General features: G+C 46.1%; 1 protein-coding gene across 4 annotated transcripts in view; it reads right to left on the bottom strand.

Moving 5' to 3' along the window:
* The window catches only part of ARHGEF12 (Rho guanine nucleotide exchange factor 12), a 794,162-nt gene that overhangs the window by 104,738 nt on the left and 669,046 nt on the right, over positions 1-20,378 (bottom strand). For all 4 annotated transcript variants that reach the window (XM_069224871.1, XM_069224872.1, XM_069224873.1 and 1 more), the window contains one exon: positions 3,158-3,696. In XM_069224871.1, coding sequence (XP_069080972.1) covers positions 3,158-3,696 — 539 coding nt within the window. The remainder of the gene's footprint in view (positions 1-3,157; positions 3,697-20,378) is intronic.

Below are 20,378 nucleotides of genomic sequence, written 5' to 3'. Positions count from 1 at the left end.
CCACTGATTCGGATCCAGGGATGGATCCATGAGTCCCCCTCCGAGCTGAGGCCGAATCTGCTGGCGTGGACCCCGAAGGGGACCCTGCCGACTCTGCCTGGCACGAAGCCATGCCAGCAAAGTCAGAGTGAAAAGACTTGGAGTGGGACGACAACGAAGGGGGACTTCACAACCCCTCCAGATACCTTCATTTCGCCCGGGAACACGACTTACATGAAGCAGAGTGTCGGCCCGCCATGAGCTTCAGGGACCACTCTCTCAAAATCTTCGGATGCATGACCCAGCATGACTTCAGGTCGTGGTCGTTCTCCAAACACTAAAGGCACAAGAGGTGCAGATCAGTCACCAATATCGTCAGATGACAGGATCCAAACGGCTTGCACCAAGTCTTCCTAGATAACATCCTCGACACACCAGGAGTTATGCAACTCGGAAAATAAAAATAAGAAAAAAGGTTAAAAAAAGGCCTGTCAAAAACTAATTGAGGGGTAGCTCTCTTTAGACCAGCACTGCCTGATGTGGAAAGAAAATAACTAATTCCAGCGTGGCAAGATGGTGACTACATAGGTACTGTGACATCATATCCAGCATGGCCGGCGACTGACGCAGAGCCGATGAACGCCACATAACGGCAACGTAAGGGTACTGCTTGAGAAAAATCTCCAGATCCAATCTGATGCCTGGGGGAAATTCACAAGGTAAGGAATCTATTCATAAGGAAAGGAATCTGCAACTACAAGTCGCTATCAGATGAAGCTTGTCTGAGATTATCATGTGTGGGCGGGGTAGGATGTTTGGTAGGGGCTGTAGGAATATCAAATGCAGGTAACTGCGATAACCAACTGGTCTGAAGTGATTTCCTCTCACTGTTGGAGGAACTCTTGCAGCCTGACCCCAACAGGTGTTTAGATCAGAGGACTGGGTGGGGCAGTTTTTTTTTTTTTTATAGTTGTTCTACCTGAAAATCAAAAAAATGGTTTGATGGATGGACATCAACGCCAATAGCAGCCACTCACAATACTTTTTTTGAGTATATTTAAAAGAGCACACAACAAGAGTTCCTTTCAGCCTGTATAGATGACCACAGGGCCGGCGTAATTTTTAAATTCAAAGGACGGTAGTCCATCAGGATAGCAGAAGCTATGTCCTCCGCCACCCTTACAGAGTACCGTCAGTCAAAACACAAAGTTGGGCCACTTGTCTCTCTCGCCTTCCTCCATTTTGTTCGGCAAACTACTAAGTCAGCCTAACGCCCTCCCTTTCTTTCCCGTGTGTCCCTTATTTTTCTTCTTTCTTCAAATCTGTCTTATCCCTTTGTCTTTCTTCTCTCCCTTCCAGACTCTTCTTGTTCACCCTTCTCTCATGTTTGTTTTCCCCTCTTTCCCTTCTAGCTTGTCTCCATCATTGTCCTTTCCAGTCTTTCTCTCCTTTTCACTCGCCCCCTCTTCCTTCAATCTGTCCCTCTCTCATTCAATGTCTTCCTTTTGTGTCACTGTTGATATCACATGATAAAAATAAATTAATTTGTCCACATGTCACTCATTTGGACTAATTAAATGGGTAAAATCTGACAAAGAACTTATCGTGATAGGCCTAGTATATATAATTAATTTGATAAAAGAACTACATGGATTGTTACAGTTAGTATTCATACTTCTTACTAGTCATTAAAACTTTAAAAAAAGAAAAAGCACTATGCTCAGGAGCGGGCCAGTGCATATAGGTAAGGGATTTTTATGTGCACATATCAGTGGTGGTGTGTATAGCTAATAGTGCAAGGTATAATAGGTGAAAGGGAAATTGGTGCATACAGGTGAGATGTGACTATGTGCACAAAGGTAAGAGAATGATCGGCAAGCACTAAAAGAAGCAATGATGTGCACACAAATGAGTGTGGCTTAGTAAACACATGTGCCATCAAGCTAGGTGCATGCAACAGAGAAAGTTAGGTGCACAGGGTGTTCACATGCAAGCCGTAGCTCGGTGCTACATAATAGAGTACAGAGTCCAACCAAGATCTAGGAATGTTAGACCTATTCCAGATTTGTATAATAGTCACATAAAATATATTTACTTGGAATTAATTTAAATGCAAACTGTTGAGAGAGTCACTTGTTATTCTGAACACCTGACATATATCAAACACTTCTATACTGACCACACAAATCTGCTAATAAACTAAACCTGTTCCTTCCAGAATAAGCATCCAGGTTTCCTGTGCAAGCAGGTAGTTGTGGCAGAAGAAAAGAGCTGGGATTTGTGTGCAAGATGAGAATGTACACTTCTGGTGGACCATGTATGCCTGAGGAGTGTGCATATACATGATCTGATAGTGGGGACTGCATGTGTCTTGCACCCATGGCTACCATCTGTTTAATGATTATTTTCTAATGCAACATCAGTGGGCATAAGAAGTTATGCCTTAGCCTATATATTGGATTTGTCTTTACATGTAGATATTCTGCCTGAACTTTTGAGGCTGCATTTGAGTTGTGCCTACGAACATGATGGTTGTGTTAAACAATTGACTGCTGTGTCCAAGCACTGATGGCTGGGTCTGGGTATTTGAAGTTAGGTTTAGGAATAAGATGACTGAAGCCTGCCTATATGCCTCTTCTTCTGGTCTATAATGGCCGTGCTCCAGGCTTTTTGTGGGTAAACCACTGGCATATCACAAAAGCAGTCTGGTCAGTATATTAATAAGATCTAAAATGTACTTTTAGATACTTGGGTATCGTTTTTTATTATCACTTACTGTAGTTTAGTTTTTTTTAGTTTTTTTTTTTTTACTTCAGTGATGTCACTTCTTGTAATGCAATAGGGTCAGAGATCACATGATGCAACTTCCTGTTCTGTCACCACAGTCAAATGCCATATAACATCACTTCCTGTGATGTCACCTGAGAGGACAAAGGACATGTGATGTCACGTCAGCTACCTTTAGCATTCTGATGATTTGATGTCCATGTGCACAACCCTGCCCTACAAAAAAGAAACATACCTGACAAAAGGGTCATTCTTTGTCACAATACCTACCACCATGTGCTACGTGTCTTCCCTCAAACGTGCACAGGAGTATTACTTACAAATATCAATTCTCATACACATTCACCACCCCATATGTACCACAATTCATACAAAACCATTCCTCCTGTACCTTTAAGTGTTGAAGGTCAGCTTCTATTGCTTGAATATATTGCAAGATCTGCTCACAAGACTCATTTGAGAAAGGAGTCCTCTCACCAGAGGAGCACAGCTCCTCTACTAGACCAGTGTGCCGCTGTAGGAAGTCTTCTGGATAGGGGATGTGGTGCAAATCCCTCTGCCCAGTTTCTGCCAGTGGAGAGCTGCTTGTGTCTGTCAATACACCGCCATGTGGAGAGCTGCATGTGTCTGTGTCCACACCTCCTAACAGTGGGCTGCTACTTGTATCTGTCCACACCCCACCAGAAGAGGCAGTACTGGTAGTGCTGGTAAGTGTTACCACAGGGCAATGAGGATCTCTCTCCTCTAGTCGCAGGGTTCCAGGTAACAGGGATCCATCTGGGTCCATCTGCATGCCCTCTGAAGAGTTCTGAGAACTATAGTTCATAAAGGAGCCATCTTCAGTGCTATGCTTAACAAAGGAAGAAGTAAATTCATCATCTGTGGAGCTCTCCTGTCCATATTCACAACCATCCAAGATTAAATAATTCCCTGTTGTAAGGAAGAGGAAAACATAAAAATATTTATTTATATATATGTCCACATCGTTTTTTGTTTTGTTTTACAAAACAGTATATTTACAAATTGTTCCTTTGTACATCCCATGGGGAACAGGTTCAAGACTGATCTGCATATGGCTGGGTCCAAACTGGGGTGGCATGGTGATCAAAAGAATGATGGATTAAACCCAGATCTGTGACTGGGAGCGAGTGATTGAAAAGTTTCAGCACTCCGTCCATCATCATTTTGTGTTGCTAGAATTAGAAGTTAAGCATTCTGTCAAAATGGAGTGATCGATCTGTACAATTACTTTCTCTCTTGGGATAAAAATCACTGTAGCAAATGTTTCTGTTAACAGATCCTGTTTATAAAGGCAATGATAGTCCCATAACACCTAGCAATTTAGGGACATTTTCAGGTTGTCTTCAGAACAGCCTAAATCTTCTAATCCTCTTTCCCATCAAAGGCAGACTAAGTAAACCACATCTCAATCTATAACAGACATCAAGTTGCAGAAGAATCTTAACAGAACAAGAAGGAAAAGGTTACTTACCCAGTTAACATCGGTTTGTGGCATGTAGTGCTGTAGATTCACATGCTTTGCTAAAGTCCGCCATCTAGTGTTAGACTCGGACTATTACACTTTTTTTTTCTTCAAAGAAGGTTTTCGAGTCACGAGATTGAGTTACTCCTCCTCTCGGTGGTGCTGTGCATGGGCATTGTGTCCTTTGTTCAACTGTTTTCCCGTAGGCGGTGAACTAAAGAGTGTGTACATGTATATGTAGATCGATAGTCAAGTAATGAGATGTCCATGCAATGTATATACATATTTACAATATATTGTACTGCAACAGGGAGGGTGCATGTGAATCTCCAGCAGTACATGCCATGAACAGATGTCTACTAGGTAAGTAACATTTTCTGTTCAATGGCATGTGCAGCGGTAGACACACATGCTTTGCACAGACTGTAAAACAGTCCCCTAGTAAGCGGTGGTCAGCCTCTAGGAGTTGGAGTAGCTTGAAATAATGTCCTAAGTACAGCCTGTCCAACATTTGCTTGTCGGCAAGCTAACACATCTACACAGTACTGTTAAGTAAATGTGTGTGGTGTAGACCATGTAGCAGCTTTACATATATCTGGATGTTCCTGAAAAATGCCATTAAAGCTCTTTTTTTCCTAGTGGAAGGTGCTTTAGGAGCTACTGGTAGCTGTTATTTTAGCCTTAAGATAGCAAGCTGGAATACACTTGACTATCCATCTGGCTAATCTTTTTTTTTTTTTTTTTTTTAAATAAGATTACCTCTGTGAGGTTCTGAAAATGCTACAAAGAGTTGTTTCGTTTTTTAAACTTTTTTGTTCTGTCTGTGTAGTACATCAGGACTCGTTTAACATCAAGGGTGTGTAGAGGTCTTTCAGCAACTGAATATGGCTGTGGAAAGAAGACTGGTAATTCCACTGACTGATATGAAAAGGTGAAACTACCTTTGATTTGTTTTAAGAACTAATTTATCTTTATGGATTTGAAAGAAAGGTTCTTCTAAACTAAACTCTAGAATCTCACTAACTGTTAAAGAAATTATTGCAACTAAGAAAGCAACCTTCCATGAGAAAAACTGTAGAGTACAAGATTGTATGGGTTCAAATGATGGGCCCATAAGTCTTGTGAGCACAATGTTAAGATTACATGCAGGAGCTGGAGGACCTCTAGGTGCAAATGAGACTCTTAAGGCCCCCATTTAAGCTTTTATAATAGGAATTCTAAATATGGAAATATGTTGTCTTTTTTTAGGGTAAGCAGCTATAGCTGCTAAATGAAGCCAAAAAGAGGAGTATTCCAAATTTGCTTTTTGTAAGTGTAACATATAGCAGACAATATCTTGTACTGAAGTCTTAAGCAGATCAATATTTTCTGGTTGACAATAACTCACAAAATGTTTCCATTTAGCAGCATAACATTGTCTAGTTGTGGGTTTGTGTGCTTCCTTTAGAATACCCATACAAGTTGTAGGTAACCAAACTCTATGACTTCAGGAGCCATGTCGCAAGATTGAGTGTGCTGGGATTTGGGTGTCTGATTTGGCCTCTCCCTTGAGTCAACAGATCTGGTCTGTTTGGCAGCTTGTGATGTGGTACCACAGACAGATCATATAGATTTGTGTACCAATGTTGACCTGCCCATGTCGGAGCTATGAGAATCATAGTGAGTGAGGTTTGTATCATCTTTATTATCAGAAATGGAATGAGTGGGAGAGGCGGAAAAGCGCAAGCAAATGTCCCTGACCAGTTCATCCATAGAGCATTGCCTTTTGATGGGGGGTGTGGGTACCTGGATGCAAAGCTTTGTCATTTTGGGTTTTCGTTTGTGGCGAAAAGGTCTATGTCTGGAGTTTCCCACATTTGAAAGTATTTTTTAATTACTTGTGGGTGATTTCCCCATTCGTGGACATGTTGTTGCATCCTGCTCAACAGATCTGCTACTTGATTGTGCATCCCTGGGAGACACTCTGCCACTAATTGAATGTTAATCACCCAATTCCAAATTGTTTAGGCTAAAAGGGACAATTGAGATGAGTGTGCCCCCCATGTTTTTGCAGATAATACATTGTCGTCATATTTTCTGTAGGTATTAATATTACCTTATGTGCAAATTTGTGTCACAAAAGCTTTCAGTGCTAGGAATACCACTAGTAATTCCAATTAATTTATATGATAGGTCTGTTGGTTGGAGTCCCATTTTCCTTGTGTGGTGAGGTTGTTGAGATGAGCTCCCCAACCTATCTGTGATTCATCTGTTGGTTGGAGTCCCATTTTCCTTGTGTGGTGAGGTTGTTGAGATGAGCTCCCCAACCTATCTGTGATGCATCTGTTGTGATAGTGGTCTGAGGCACCCGGTTCTGAAAGGGCCGTTCTTTTGAGATTGAGGTGTGATTCCACCATTGCAGAGAGCTGTGAATCTGGCAGTCCAACAACACTAGATCCTAAAGTTGACCCTGTGACTGAGACCACTGTTGGGAAAGGCACTGCTGTAGTGGCCGCATGTGCAGTCTTGCATTTGGAACTATGGCGATACATGAAGCCATCATTCCTAATAGTTTCATCACTAACTTTACTGTATAAGTTTGGTTGTGTTGTAGATAAGATATTAAATTGTGAAATGCTTGAATCCTTACTGGGTTTGGATCTGTTAATCCTGACTGTGTTCAGAATTGCTCTGAGATATGGCTGCATTTGTGATGGTTGCAGGTGGTATTTGAGGTAACTGATCGTGAATCCGAAACTGTGTAGGAGATCTATGGTATACTGAGTGTGTTGTTGACGAACAAGTTACTCACCTTCGGTAACGTATTATCTGGTAGAGACTATCTAGTTGCAGATTCCTTACCTTTGAATTCCCGAGCATCAGCATTGAATCTGGAATTTTTTGCTGAGCAATACCCTGCATACACTGTCGGGTGGCATCGTTCGGATCCGCATGCGTCGTTCGGCTCTGCGTGGTTTTGTCAGCGTCGCTAGAGCTGTCTGTGTTGTCCCGGTCACCTATTATGCCACCACCCTGGCTCGCGTATGTCAGTTCTTTTACCCACAAAACGTCCATGCACAGTCATGGATAGAACAAAAATGTTGACATTGTTCTCTTGGGAGGTGAACAGATCTAACCAAGGCTCTCCCCACTGCTGAAAGAGTCCTTGCACCACCTCTGGATTGAGATACCATTCGTTATCCACTAGGCATCGATGGCTGAGTTTGTCCGCTCTGGCGTTCAGAGAACCTGCCAGGTGTGGAACCACCAGGGTTATGCCCTGCTGTGCCAGCCATGTCCAGAGATGCAGAGCCTCTTGACATAGGGTCCACGACCCTACATCACCCTGCTTGTTGCAGTACCACATTGCGGTGGTGTTGTCCATGAACACCTGCACTAGCTTCCCTTTCACAACAGGAAGAAATGCTTTCAGTGCCAGTCGAATTGCCCAGGAGCTCCAGCAAGTTGAAGTCCAGATTCCAATGGAGATCAGAGGCCTCTGCTCCCCACCTCTCCCAGGTGGCTACCCCATCCCACAAGTCACACATCTGTCACTGCTGTGAGATCTAGCAAGGGAAGGGAGAGGAGGCTGTCTCTGACCCAATCACAGTTCACTAACCTGCAGTTCCCTCTCAGATCTGAACCGTGTCGGTAAGATTTCCCTGATGCTGTACCCACTGGTCCCACCGCAGAGCCCTCATATGCCATCTGGCATGTTTGACTAACAGGATGCAGGAAGCCATGAGTCCCAACAGCCTCAGAGTCTGTCTCACCGAAATCCAAGATAATGGGCGAAACATCAGCATGATAAGCTGAATATCCTGGACACGCTGCTCGGGAGGATAAACCTGAAACTGCACGTTTATAGTGAACCCCAGCGAATGCAGGAGGTCTGCCGTAGTCTGAAGATGGATGACGAGAGCCTGGGGGGTAGGAGCCTTCAACAGCCAGTCGTCTAGGTAGGGGAAGACTGAGATCCCTAACTTGCGCAGATGAGCTGCTACCGCCGCCATCAACTTGGTGAACATCCTAGGGGCACTGGTGAGACCGAAGGAGAGCACAGTAAACTGAAAGTGCTTGTGCCCACCTTGAACCGCAAGTAAAGCCCGTGGACAGGCAGGATGGGAATGTCAAAATACGCATTCTGCAAGTCCAATGCTACTATCCAGTCTCCTTCGTCTAGGGCAGACAAGACCCGAGCCAGAGTGAGCATCATGAATTTCTCCTTTTTGAGGAAGAGATTGCCGTCCCTTAATTCCAAGATGGTGTAGGAAGTTGGCTCTATATATACTATCTCAAAGTGAGAGATAATGTGCACCGAGTCCAAGGGTTCCCCTTAGAGATTGATAGTGGCAAAAGTAGATAATAGTAATGCTTTATTTTGTGGTAGTGAAGCCGAGCCTTAGGCTTATCAGGTGTAGTGTTAAGCATTTGTTGTACACACACACAGGCAATAACTGAGAACACACACTCAAAGACTTAACTTCAGGCCAATAGGTTTTTATGTAAAAAAAAAAAATAATAATCTTAATTTATTTTAGAACCACAAGATTCAAAATGTAGGTAAGTACATAAATTGTAAGGTACTTCACACAGGTAAGTATGGAACTTTGAATTAAAACAGTAGTTTACAGATTTGGCAAAAATGTCAATAAGCTATTTTAAAAGTGGACACTACAAAAATCAACAGCACCTGGGGGAGTTAAGTAATAGTTAGTTTCTCAGGTAAGTAAAGCACTTACAAGTTCAGTCTCCTGGGCATAGGCAGCCCACCGTTGGGGGTTCAAGGCAACCCCAAACCCTCGGCACCAGCAACACAGGGGCCGTCCAGTGCAGAGGTCAAAGGAGGGCCCAAATAACATAGTAGCCTATGGAGAACAGGGGTGCTCCGGTTCCAGTCTGCTAGCAGACTGCGAGTCTGCGAGTACCTGTGTCCTCGGGGAGCAGACCAGGGGGGTTTTGTAGAGCACTGAGGGGGTCCCAAACAGGCACACAAAATACACCCTCAGCGGCACAGGGGCGGCCAAGTGCAGTGTGTGAACAAGGTGTCGGGTTGTAGATAGGAAACAATGGAGAGACCTGGGGGTCACTCTGGCGATGCAGGCAGGGCACAGAGGACTTATCGGGTCAGCCACCGACTGGGCTAGGATGAGGGCCGCCTGCTAGTCACACCTGCACCAGTGGTTGGTTCCTCTCAGTCCTGGGGGCTGCGGGTGCAGTGCTTCTCCAGGCGTCGGGTTCCTTTATTACCGGGCAGTCGGGGTCAGTAGGAGCCTCTGGATCATCTCTGCAGGTGTCGCTGTGGGGGTGCAGGAAGGTCGACTCACAGTGTCCACATTGTTGGAGTCAGCTGGGGGTCCCCTATGCAGTGTAGGTTTCTCTGGACTCGGGCCGGAGGCGTCGGGTGTGAAGTGCGAAGACTCACACTTCCGGAGTGAGGCAGGCGTCTTCTTTAAAGTTGGTTTCTTTGTTGTAGATTTGGACAGAGCCGCTGTTCTCGGGAGTTTCTTGGTCCTTTAGGTGCCTATCAGTCCACTGAGTCCTCAGAGACGACTGGTCCCGCTGGATGTGTCGCTGTGCAGGTTCTTTGAGTCTGGAGACAGGCCGGTAGGGCTGGGGCCAAGTCAGTTGTCGTCTCTGCGGGGCTTTCAGGTCAGCAGTTCTTCTTTCTTCAGGTTGCAGGAATCTCCTTTCCTGGGTTCAGGGTCGCTCCTAAATACTCAATTTAAGGGTGTGTTTAGGTCTGCGGGGCAGTAGCCAATGGCTACTGCCCTTGAGGGTGGCTACACCCTCTTTGTGCCTCCTCCCTGTGACGAGGGGGCACATCCCTAGTCCTACTGGGGGAATCCTCCAAAACAAGATGGTGGATTTCCTAAGGCAGGGGTCACCTCACCTTAGGGGCTGTCCTGACTGGTGGGTGACTCCTCCTTATTTTTCTCATCATCTCCTCCGGACTTGTGGGGGCTGTGTCCGGAGGGGCGGGATCTCCACTAGCTGGAGTGCCCTGGGGCACTGTAACAACAGGCTTGAGCCTTTGAGGCTCACCAACAGGTGTTACAGAACCTGCAGGGGGAGGTGAGAAGCACCTTCACCCAGTGCAGGCTTTGTTCCTGGCCACAGAGTGACAAAGGCACTCACCCCATGTGGCCAGAAACCTGTCTGGATGTGGCAGGCTGGCATGGCAGGAACTGGTTAGCCTAACACTAGGAATTGCACTGGTATACAGGGGGGCATCTCTAAGATGCCCTCTGGGTGCATTTTTCAATAAATCTCACACTGGCATCAGTGTGGATTTATTGTGCTGAGAAGTTTGATACCAAACTTCCCAAAATTCAGTGTAGCCATTATGGAACTGTGAAGTTCGTATTTGAAAGACTCCCAGACCATATACTCTTATGGATACCCTGCACTTACAATGTCTAAGATTTGGCTTAGACACTGTAGGGGCATAGTGTTCATGCAACTATGCCCTCACCGGTGGTATAGTGCACCCTGCCTTAGGGCTGTAAGGCCTCCTCGAGGGGTGACTTACCTATGCCACAGGCAGTGGGTTGTGGGCATGGCACTCTGAGTGGAGTGCCATGTCAACTTAGTCATTTTCACCCCACCAGCACACACAAGCTGTGAGGCAGTGTGCATGTGCCGAGTGAGGGGTCCCCAGGGTGGCATAATACATGCTGCAGCCCTTAGAAACCTTCCCTGGCCACAGGGCCCTTGGTACCAGGGGTACCAGTTACAAGGGACTTATCGGTGTGCCAGGGCTGTGCCAATTGTGGAAACAAAGGTACAGTTTAGGGAAAAAACACTGGTGCTTGGGCCTGGTTAGAAGGGTCCCAGCACACCTTCAATCATAACTAGCATCAACAAAAGGGAAAAAGTTAGGGGGTAACCATGCCATGAGAGGCATTTTCCTACACAACCCCGCACCCAAACGAAAGAGGATGAGACTAACCTTTCACAGGAGAGTCTTCTAAGTGGAAGAACCTGGAAAGGCCATCTGCATTGGCACGGGCAGACCCAGGTCTGTGTTCCACTACAAAGTCCATTCCCTGAAGGGATGTGGACCACCTCAACAGTTTAGGGTTCTCTCCTTTCATTTGCATTAGCCATCTCAGAGGTCTGTGGTGTCAGTTTGAAGTGTGAAGTGAGTACCAAAAAGGTATGGTCTCAACTTCTTCAGGGACCAAACCTGAGCAAAGGTCTCCCTCTCAATGGCATTCCAACATTGCTCCCTGGGGAGTAACTTCCTGCTAATAAAAGCAACAGATTGGTTAAGGCCATCATCGTTGGTTTGGGATAGGACTCCTCCAAACCCATGCTCAGAGGCATCAGTCTGCACAATGAACTGCTTTGAATAATCTGGAGCTTTCAAAACTGGTGCTGCGCACATAGCTTCTTTCAGGGTGTCAAAGGCCTTTTGACAGTCCAAGGTGCAGTTAAATTTTCTAGGCATTTTTTTGGAGGTAAGTTCTGTGAGGGGTGTCACTATGGATCTATATCCCTTCACAAACAAAGCTTCCCAGTCCAGAATAGTCTGGATCTTGGGTTAGAGTGGCTGAACATGGCCTCCACCTACAGGGTGTCCCAAGTAAACCACAGTTCCCTGCCCTATCTGACATTTAGATGCCTTGATAGAGAGGCCTGCTGCTTGCAGGGCCTGCAAAACCTTCTTCAGGTAGACCAGGTGTAGGAAGGTGGCTCTGTATATACTATCACAAAGTGAGAGATAGTGTGCACAGAGTACAAGTGTTCCCCTTAGAGGTTGACAGTGGCAAAATTAGATAATACTAATGCTCTATTTTGTGGTAGTGTGGTCGAGCAGTAGGCTTATCAGAGGGTAGTGTTAAGCATTTGTTGTACACAAATAGGCAATAAATGAGAACACACACTCAAAGATTTAACTCCAGGCCAATAGGTTTTTATATAGAAAAATATTCTTTCCTAAATTTATTTTAGAACCACAGGATTCAGAATTTAGGTAAGTACATAAATTGTAAGGTACTTCACACAGGTAAGTATAGAAATTTGATTTAAAACAGTAGTACACACAGTTTTGGCAAAAAGGGCAATAAGCTATTTTAAAAGTGGACACAGTGCAAAAATCAGTTCCTAGGGGAGGCAAGTAATAGTTAGTTTCTCAGGTAAGTAAAGCACTTACAAGTTCAGTCTCCTGGGCATAGGCAGCCCACAGTTGGGGGTTCAGGGCAACCCCAAAGCCACCGCACCAGCAACACAGGGCCACTCATGTTCAGAGATCAAAGGAGGGCCCAAATAACATAGGCACCTATGGAGAACAGGGGTGCTCCGGTTCAAGTCTGCTAGCAGGTAAGTACCTGCATCCTCAGGGAGAAGACCAGGAGGTTTCGTAGAGCACTTGGGGGTGGACACACAGGCACACAAAACACACCCTCAGCGGCACGGGGGCGGCCGGGTGCAGTGTGCAAAGTAGGTGTCGGGTTTGTCGTTGAAAACAATGGAGGGACCAGGGGGTCACTCTGATGATGCAGGAAGGGCACAGGGGCTTCTCGGGCCAACCACTGACTAGGCTAGGATGTGTGCCGCCTGCCGGTCACTCCTGCACAAGTAGGTGGTTCCTCTCGGTCCTGGGGGCTGCGGGTGCAGTACTTGGTCCAGGCATCTTGTTCCTTTATCATCAGGCAGTCGCGGTCAGGTGGAGCCTCTGGATCCTCTCTGCAGGCGTCGCCGTGGGGTTGCAGGGAGGTCGACTCAGGGTGTCCACATCATTGGAGTCGCCTGGCAGTCCTGTCTGCGGTGTTGGTTGTCCTGAACTCAAGCCGGGGGCGTCGGGTGCAGAGTGTGAAGACTCACGCTTCTGGCGGGAAGTTGGAGTCTCTTTAAAGTTGCTTTCTTTGCTGTTGTTTCTGGACAGATCCGCTGTCCTCGGGAGGTTCTTGGTCCTTTAGGTGCAGGTCAGTCCTCTGAGTCCTCAGAGATCGCTGGTCCCGCTGGATGCGTCGCTGTGCAGGTTCTTTGAGTCTGGAGACAGGCCGGTAGGGCTGGGGCCAAGTCAGTTGTTGTCTCCGTCACCTCTGCGGGGCTTTCAGATCAGCAGTCCTTCTTTCTTCAGGTTGCAGGAATCTGATTTCCTGGGTTCAGGGTCGCCCTTAAATACAAAATTTAAGGGTGTGTTTAGGTCTGGGGGGCAGTAGCCAATGGCTACTGTTCTGTAGGGTGGCTACACCCTCTTTGTGCTTCCTCACTGAGGGGAGGGGGGCACCTCCCTATTCCTATTGGCAATTGTGGAAACAAAGGTACAGTTTAGGGAAAGAACACTGGTGCTGGGGCCTGGTTAGAAGGGTCCCAGCACACCTTCAATCATAACTAGCATCAACAAAAGGCAAAAAGTTAGGGGGTAACCATGTCATGAGAGCCATTTTCCTACAATAGTGCGAAGAACCTTGTTCTTTTTTAGAATCAGAAAGTAGCGGGAATAACATCCACTGCCTACTTCTGACATCTGGACCCTTTCTATGGCTCCCTTGGCCCAGAGAGCCATAACTACCTCCCGGAGCAAGATTAAATGATCCTCCATCAGCCATTCTTTCAATGGAGGAATAGAGGGAGGAAAAGACTGGAAGGGGGGGAATAGCCCTTCTGTATGATCTGCAAGACCCATTTGTCTGATTTTATGGATCACCAGTGAGGGAGATGAAATCGAATCCTCCCTCCAACTGGACAAATATAGTCTTGCAGAACTAGGAGGGCTTGGGCATTGCGGAAGAGGGGGGCTGGGTGGCGGCCGACCTCTGGCTAGACCCTCTGGGTCTGAAGATACATGACATTGTCCTTCCACTGGATGTTGTGAAGATGGAGGATGGTGGCTGACCTGCGGGTGGCATTGTACCTCCCTCCTTCCGAAGGAAGAAAGGCAGACTGCCCAATAGCGGGTGCTGAGAGGCCCAAGGATTTGGCCGTAGCTCGAGAGTCCATGAACCACTCAAGCACAGAGTCTGCCTTTTCTTTAAAAAGGCGTGAGCCATCCAAGGGCATGTCCATCAGGCTGGCCTGGACATCCCCCAAAAAGTCAGTGGTATGAAGCCAGGGGTGGCGACGAAGGGCCACTGTCAATGAAATCATCCTGCCCAGCCAGTCGGTCATGTCCAAACCACACCGAATTGTAAATTTGGCTGCATCTCTCCCATCCCTGACAGACTGAGTGAGAGTGTCCCGTACACCCTCCTGGACATGGGGCAGCACCTGTAACACCATATCCAATAAAGTATGGGAGACACAGCCCAATAGGCATGAGGTGTTTACGAACCTCAATGCCAGGCTGGAGGAAGAAAACATCTTCTTCCCAAGTTTGTCCAACCTCTTGGATTCCCTATCCGGGGAAGCGGAAGGCAAGGCACCCTTGGACCACCAAGCACTCTGGGGTGGGGTGTTGGGAGAGGAAACTAGGGTCAGTAGGAGCTGGTCGATGGCGGTGGCAGACTGTCCCATTCACAGGAGCCTCTGTGCTGGGTTTGGACCACGTCCCCAGTAGGACATCAGTAAGGGCCTTGTTGAAGGGTAGCATCATCTCTGATGTAGCAATCTCCGGCTGAAGCACCTCTGTCAGGAGATTAGTCCTGACCGGCACCGTAGGCAAGGCTAGGTCCAAGACCTCAGCTGCCCTACGTACCACCATAGCATATGAGGCGCCCTCCTCCGTAGCCACTGCAGGAGGTGAGAGCATGCCAGTATCTGGGGAGGTATTCAGTCCGCTGGCTTCCCCTAGCTCCTCATACCAGTCCATTTGCTTCAAACCATATTCTAAAGGGTCCTCAGACCCCTCCCATTCCTCACCTGTGCCTGGCTGTTCAAAATAAGCAACATAAAAGGATGATGGGTGGAGTGCTGAACAATGCGAACACTCACCCCCAGTCACAGATCTGGGTTTAATCCATTGTTCTTTTGCTCACCATGCCACCCCAGTTTGGACCCAGCCATATGCAAATCAGTCTTGACCCTGTTCCTCATGGGAACAGTCCAGCCCAACTGCCAAGCCAGGTCCTCCCTGGACCGGAAACAAGTATCCTGGGACCGGTTTCAGGGTATCGCCCTTCATCAGCCAGGCTAGCTTGAATCCAGTGGCACAGTGAGCACGGGACCCACGTCTGGACATACCCTTCCCACTTGGGGCAACTTTAGCAACACAAAAGGATGATGGACGGAGTGCTGAACAATGCAAACACTCACCCCCAGACGTGGGTCTCGAGCTCACTGTGCCACTGGATTCAAGCTAGCAAGTGTAGAACTGTGAGGTCTGTTTTTTTCTGTGAAGTTGATGTTTCTGTGGCTGATGGCTTGAAGACACCTCTCAGCTGTGGCCTACTAAAATTTCCTCTGGTGAATGTGGTGTATAATGCACCCATCGCCTTAGCCATCTCAGAATCCTTTTTTAAGTTTCTGTATAGTTGTGTCAACTTCTGGGTCTAACAGATGTTCCTTGTCAAAAGGCATATTTAAGACAGCTGGCTGTAACTCATGTTTGATTCTTGAACATCTTAACAAACCATGTTTTCTGATGACTGCACTTGTGTTGACTTTTCTGGCTGTAGTATCAGGCCCATTTGTAGCACATCTAATAGTGTTATTAGATAGTGCTCGCCCTTCTGTGACTATTTGTTGTCCCGTTTCTGATGCTCTGGTGGAAGATACTGCAACAGTTCTTCAATCTCAGCCCACTGGGCCGTATCTTATCTAGCTAAGAGATCTTGTGAGTTGGCTATCCTCTAGAGATTTGCAGCTTGTGAGGCTACCCTTTTACCTGCTACATCTATCTGGAGGAGGAGCAGCTACTGTTGACTGACTGTTGGCTCTTTTCTTTGCTGCACTAACCACTATTGGTAGTAACTGAGTCCTGATGAAAACTGGGTCTGAGGGTGCTGGTTTGTATTTTTTTTTTATCAACTCTAGGAGTGAAAATTCTAGCCTTCACTGGTTCTTTGAAAATGTCAGATGAATGTCTGAGCATTAATTGGAGAACTAGGGGACAATGATATTCTTTGGGTGTAGGTGTTAATGTGGTAAAAAGGAAATCCTCCTCCATATGATCTGTATGTGTCTGCACATTATGGTAAGCAGCTGTTCTGGCTATGACCTAGTTATATGCAGTAGTGTGTTCTGGTGGAGGTCTAGCAGGATACAAGTTTGGATCATTCAAAAGAATGGGATCAGGATCATACAGATCCCATGGATCCGTATCCTGCTGAACATCACCAAGATCAGCCCTGTGTGGTGATGCAGAGGAAGTCTTTGGTGAAAACTGCATCTCATTTGTGGGTGATTGTGGTGGTGTGGAAGGAAGAACAGAAGAATGTGGTAGTGAAGGCTGGTTTTGTTGTATAGCCTTTTTTCTCTCCTTGTCTTTTGAGACCTTCTTTGGTGGAGGGCCAGCACCTAAGGTCTCCTGAAAAGTTAATTTCCTCTTAATAGTCAATGGAGGAGAAGCAGTTATCCTTCCTGTGGATTTTGGGTTGTATATCCGATAATTCGTGTGTAGAAGTAAGTAAGTTTACTACTTATGGCTTTCGGCTCCAAAGGATTAAACACCAAATGTTAAGCTTGAACCGAAAATGTCAGTCTGAAATTGGTAACAGTTTTTTCGGCTCCAAAAATTATGTTTCAGTTTTTCGCCGCAGTATCGAGACAGCTTCACCAGTCTGTTTTGCAGATGCCAAGTGCACTTTGGTCTTTGTTCTCGGTGCCGCACCCAAAGGTTGGTCATCCAAACTTGTTTTTCAGATCCGACCATGGCCCAAAGGCAGTGGAGGACCGACAACAATTGCTGGAGTCTTTTTTTAAAGTCGTTAGGTGGTGTGACGGGGCAAGTGTACTAACGTACTGCGCCAGAGGTATGGAGTGGTTGTCCGCATCAGAGTCTTGTTCAGAGTCCGAGCCTCTGATGGAAAATGCTGCACTCTGTCTCACTTTCTCCTGTGCGTGTTCCTCACAAAAAATATCAGGTGTGTCTTCTGTGGACTTAGATGTAATTTCCAGACAACAAGCTATTCAGTCCCAGAGAGTCTTCTTAGATTGAAATGATTTGTAGGCGTTGTAAGTCTCTTCTAATTGATCAGGAGATGAACAGAGATTGCTGGTCAGTGTATGAGAATTTAGCATGACACAGAGGACAGATTCGAAATGCAGTTTATTCCATCTGCCCAGCATAAAAGCGCGAGGCCCCCCTTAAGGGAGAAAAATCGACCCCAACAGTCTAAATTGGATCAACTATAGATCAGAAACGCGATCAAAACTATACTAACAAAATTAGAGAAAGGTAGAATAAGTTCAGAAGTACCGAATTGAGATCCACCGGGGTGAGATGAAACACGTCTGAACCCAACCGCAGAAAGAAAGCAATATAACAAAGGACTCGATGAGTATGCGTAGTACCACCGAGAGGAGTCACTCGATCTTGTGACTCGAAAACCTTCTTCGATGAAAAACAACTTGGAAAACTCAGAGCCCAACACTAGATGACAGACTTATGCAAAGCATGTGTATCTACAGCTACACATGCCATCAAACAGTTATTTTGCAGCATGAACCTGTTTTTGATTCGCATACAGAGCATGAAGTCGCAAGATTTTCATCTAAGGACTATGGATAAGCTGTCCTAAAGACATCAGTTATTGTTTATTATTCCTGGCACCAGTGTCCAATGTGTTTCTGGATCCGTATATAAACCTTTTAGCTATTCAGCAGAAGCATATTCTTGGAAACAACTTCCAGGTTCTGTGAGCTCTTGACACAAATAAGTACAATTTTTATATTTTATGTTTTTTTGTGTCTGATCTAAATAGTGAACTGCAAGGAAATGGGGTGCCTTATATGGTGCGTTTGAGCAACCTCATCGTGTAATACACTTGTTCACCCTTTCAGGACCAGTAGATTTCATTTGTTTAACCTTCTAGCTGAACCAAAGGTAGCTTTGGCTCTGAGCAGAAGACAAACAGAAGCAGGATTTGGTTCAATACATTTTATTGAAGCAACTGCGTTCCATGTAAAAAGGCATGAATTGCGATTATTAGTACAATGAAACAACACTATTACTGCGATGACCAGAAAGGTGAAACAGATAAAAGGTCCCAACATTCTTTCATACTAGTGAACTGAAAATCCCTACCTGCGCTACTTATGATCTACATGAGAGAAATGTCAGTGTTAGCCCTAATCTGCCAGTACTAGCCTCTGTAAGGAAATCTCATCCCCATACCTGAGCAGTGTAGGAGTTATGTCTGTTGGTCTGCTGGCAGTCCTCCCAAGTGGAAGGAATGATGAGGCCAAGTTCAGCAGAGCTACAATGGCACTGTACAGGACAAAATGGCTGGCTGGAATGTCCCCTCTGCCGAAGTTTGGGGGCAGCTTGTTGTTTTAAAATAAAACACATTGTTGTTCTGAGAACTGCCCTGACAATGTTTTTTTTTCTATGTAATGTAGACATTATACTATTTGGACAAGCAATACTCGGTAAATAACCATGTACAGCCTTGAATAGCCTTGGGCGGAGCACAAGATGAAATATTGTGCAAAAGAACAAATAAATTCTGCATGGAAGGACAGCTGAAAATAATGAAACATCACCGCTAAAATGAAGCTTTTGCTAAAATAATAAAAAAGAATGAATGAAATGAAGCAGGTAAGAGGGCACAGGCTTCGGGCCTAGAACTAAAATAAATGTGCCCACCCAAAGCACTAAAATAATCCCACAACACTGGTAGACGTCAAATAGCCACAGGGCTACTGTAGGAATCTGGGTTTCTGTTGCAGTAGTCCCCCACTTTTTGCCTGGCATCTGATGCAATTTTGAGTGGAGTGCACTGGGTTCTGGCTAACCAGGTCCGCAGTGCCAGTGTTCTTCCCCCAAAACAAGGTAAATGGTCACTTGATCACCAACTGGCAAGGCCACTGGCATCTCAGTAAGTCCCTAGTACATGGTACCCCTGGCACCATTTACTAGGGCTTAGGTACTAAACAGGGTCCCTAAGAGCTGCAGCATATTTTGTGCCACTCTAAGGTATCCAGCAGCAAACTCATGTACACTGCCACTGCAGGACAAGGTGCTCTAAGTAGTGAAAACACAACATGGCACACATGTGCCATGTTCTCTAACACTGCATGGAATATTTGGAAGTCACCCCTACACCAGGCTTTATATCCCTAAGACAGGGTGCATTTTATAACATGAGCAGATATGCCCCTGTGCTGGCAAGTTCACTTACGGACAGTACAAGTGAAATGGGAAGACATTTTAAGGTATGTACTGGGCATTGGTCAAAACGAGATTCCCAGCTACATAATGACTTCAATGAAACCTGCGGTGTTTGATATCAAACACCTCGTAATAATAAACCCACATTAATTCCAGTGACAGATTTACTAATACTTTCACCCAGAGGGTACCCTAGTGGTACCCCCTGAAAACCTACCAACTACTAGTGTGCTGGCTGACTGGCCCTGACCTGCCTGCCACCACAGACAAGTTTCTGGCCCTCTGGAAGTAAGAGCCTACAGTCTCTGAGATTGGAAACAATGCCTGCTTTGCAGGAGATGTTGTCACCTGCTCCAAGCAGGATGACTGGTAATCAGCATATCAAGGCATGAGGCTTCAAAGGTCTCCAGGCGCCTTTGATGTCCCCAGACAGGGGAAATGCTACCCCTGCCCAGGGCCCATTTAGCACCAGGACAGGCAGGAACATTAGCTAGTTAGGAGGTATGTTCACCCTCAGGCTAGTACCAGCCCTAAGATGGGCTACCTAAAGTGCACACTACTAGGAACATTGAACCATCTTGGTATTTAGTGGAATCAGGTCCTCTGGGTCAGGGTTATGCCCACTTTCCAGAGGAAGTGGTGATATAGAGGGGGTAGTCATCCTAAAGGCAGGTGACCCATTGTCAACGACCCATCACTCCCCGTAACGTCCCTAAACACAATATTTAGGTAGCACGCCGTGAACAAAGAAAAGTGCTAACCCGAGAACAGAGGAGCAACGACTGACTTGGCGCCAACCCTGCCAGCCCCCTGCTGTCCCCGACAATTGTGGAAGAAACAGAATCGTCATGTCACAGTGCAAAGTTCAAGAATCCCGGGGGCTGCCAGTGCTTCGCACAATGCAGGAGAATCTCTCTTGAGGTACAGGAG

This window comes from Pleurodeles waltl, chromosome 3_1 (assembly GCF_031143425.1).
Source record: "Pleurodeles waltl isolate 20211129_DDA chromosome 3_1, aPleWal1.hap1.20221129, whole genome shotgun sequence".
Taxonomy (NCBI): Eukaryota; Metazoa; Chordata; class Amphibia; order Caudata; family Salamandridae; genus Pleurodeles; species Pleurodeles waltl.
The sequence above is the reverse complement of the archived record's forward strand: the minus strand, read 5'-3'. Positions and strand labels throughout refer to the sequence as shown.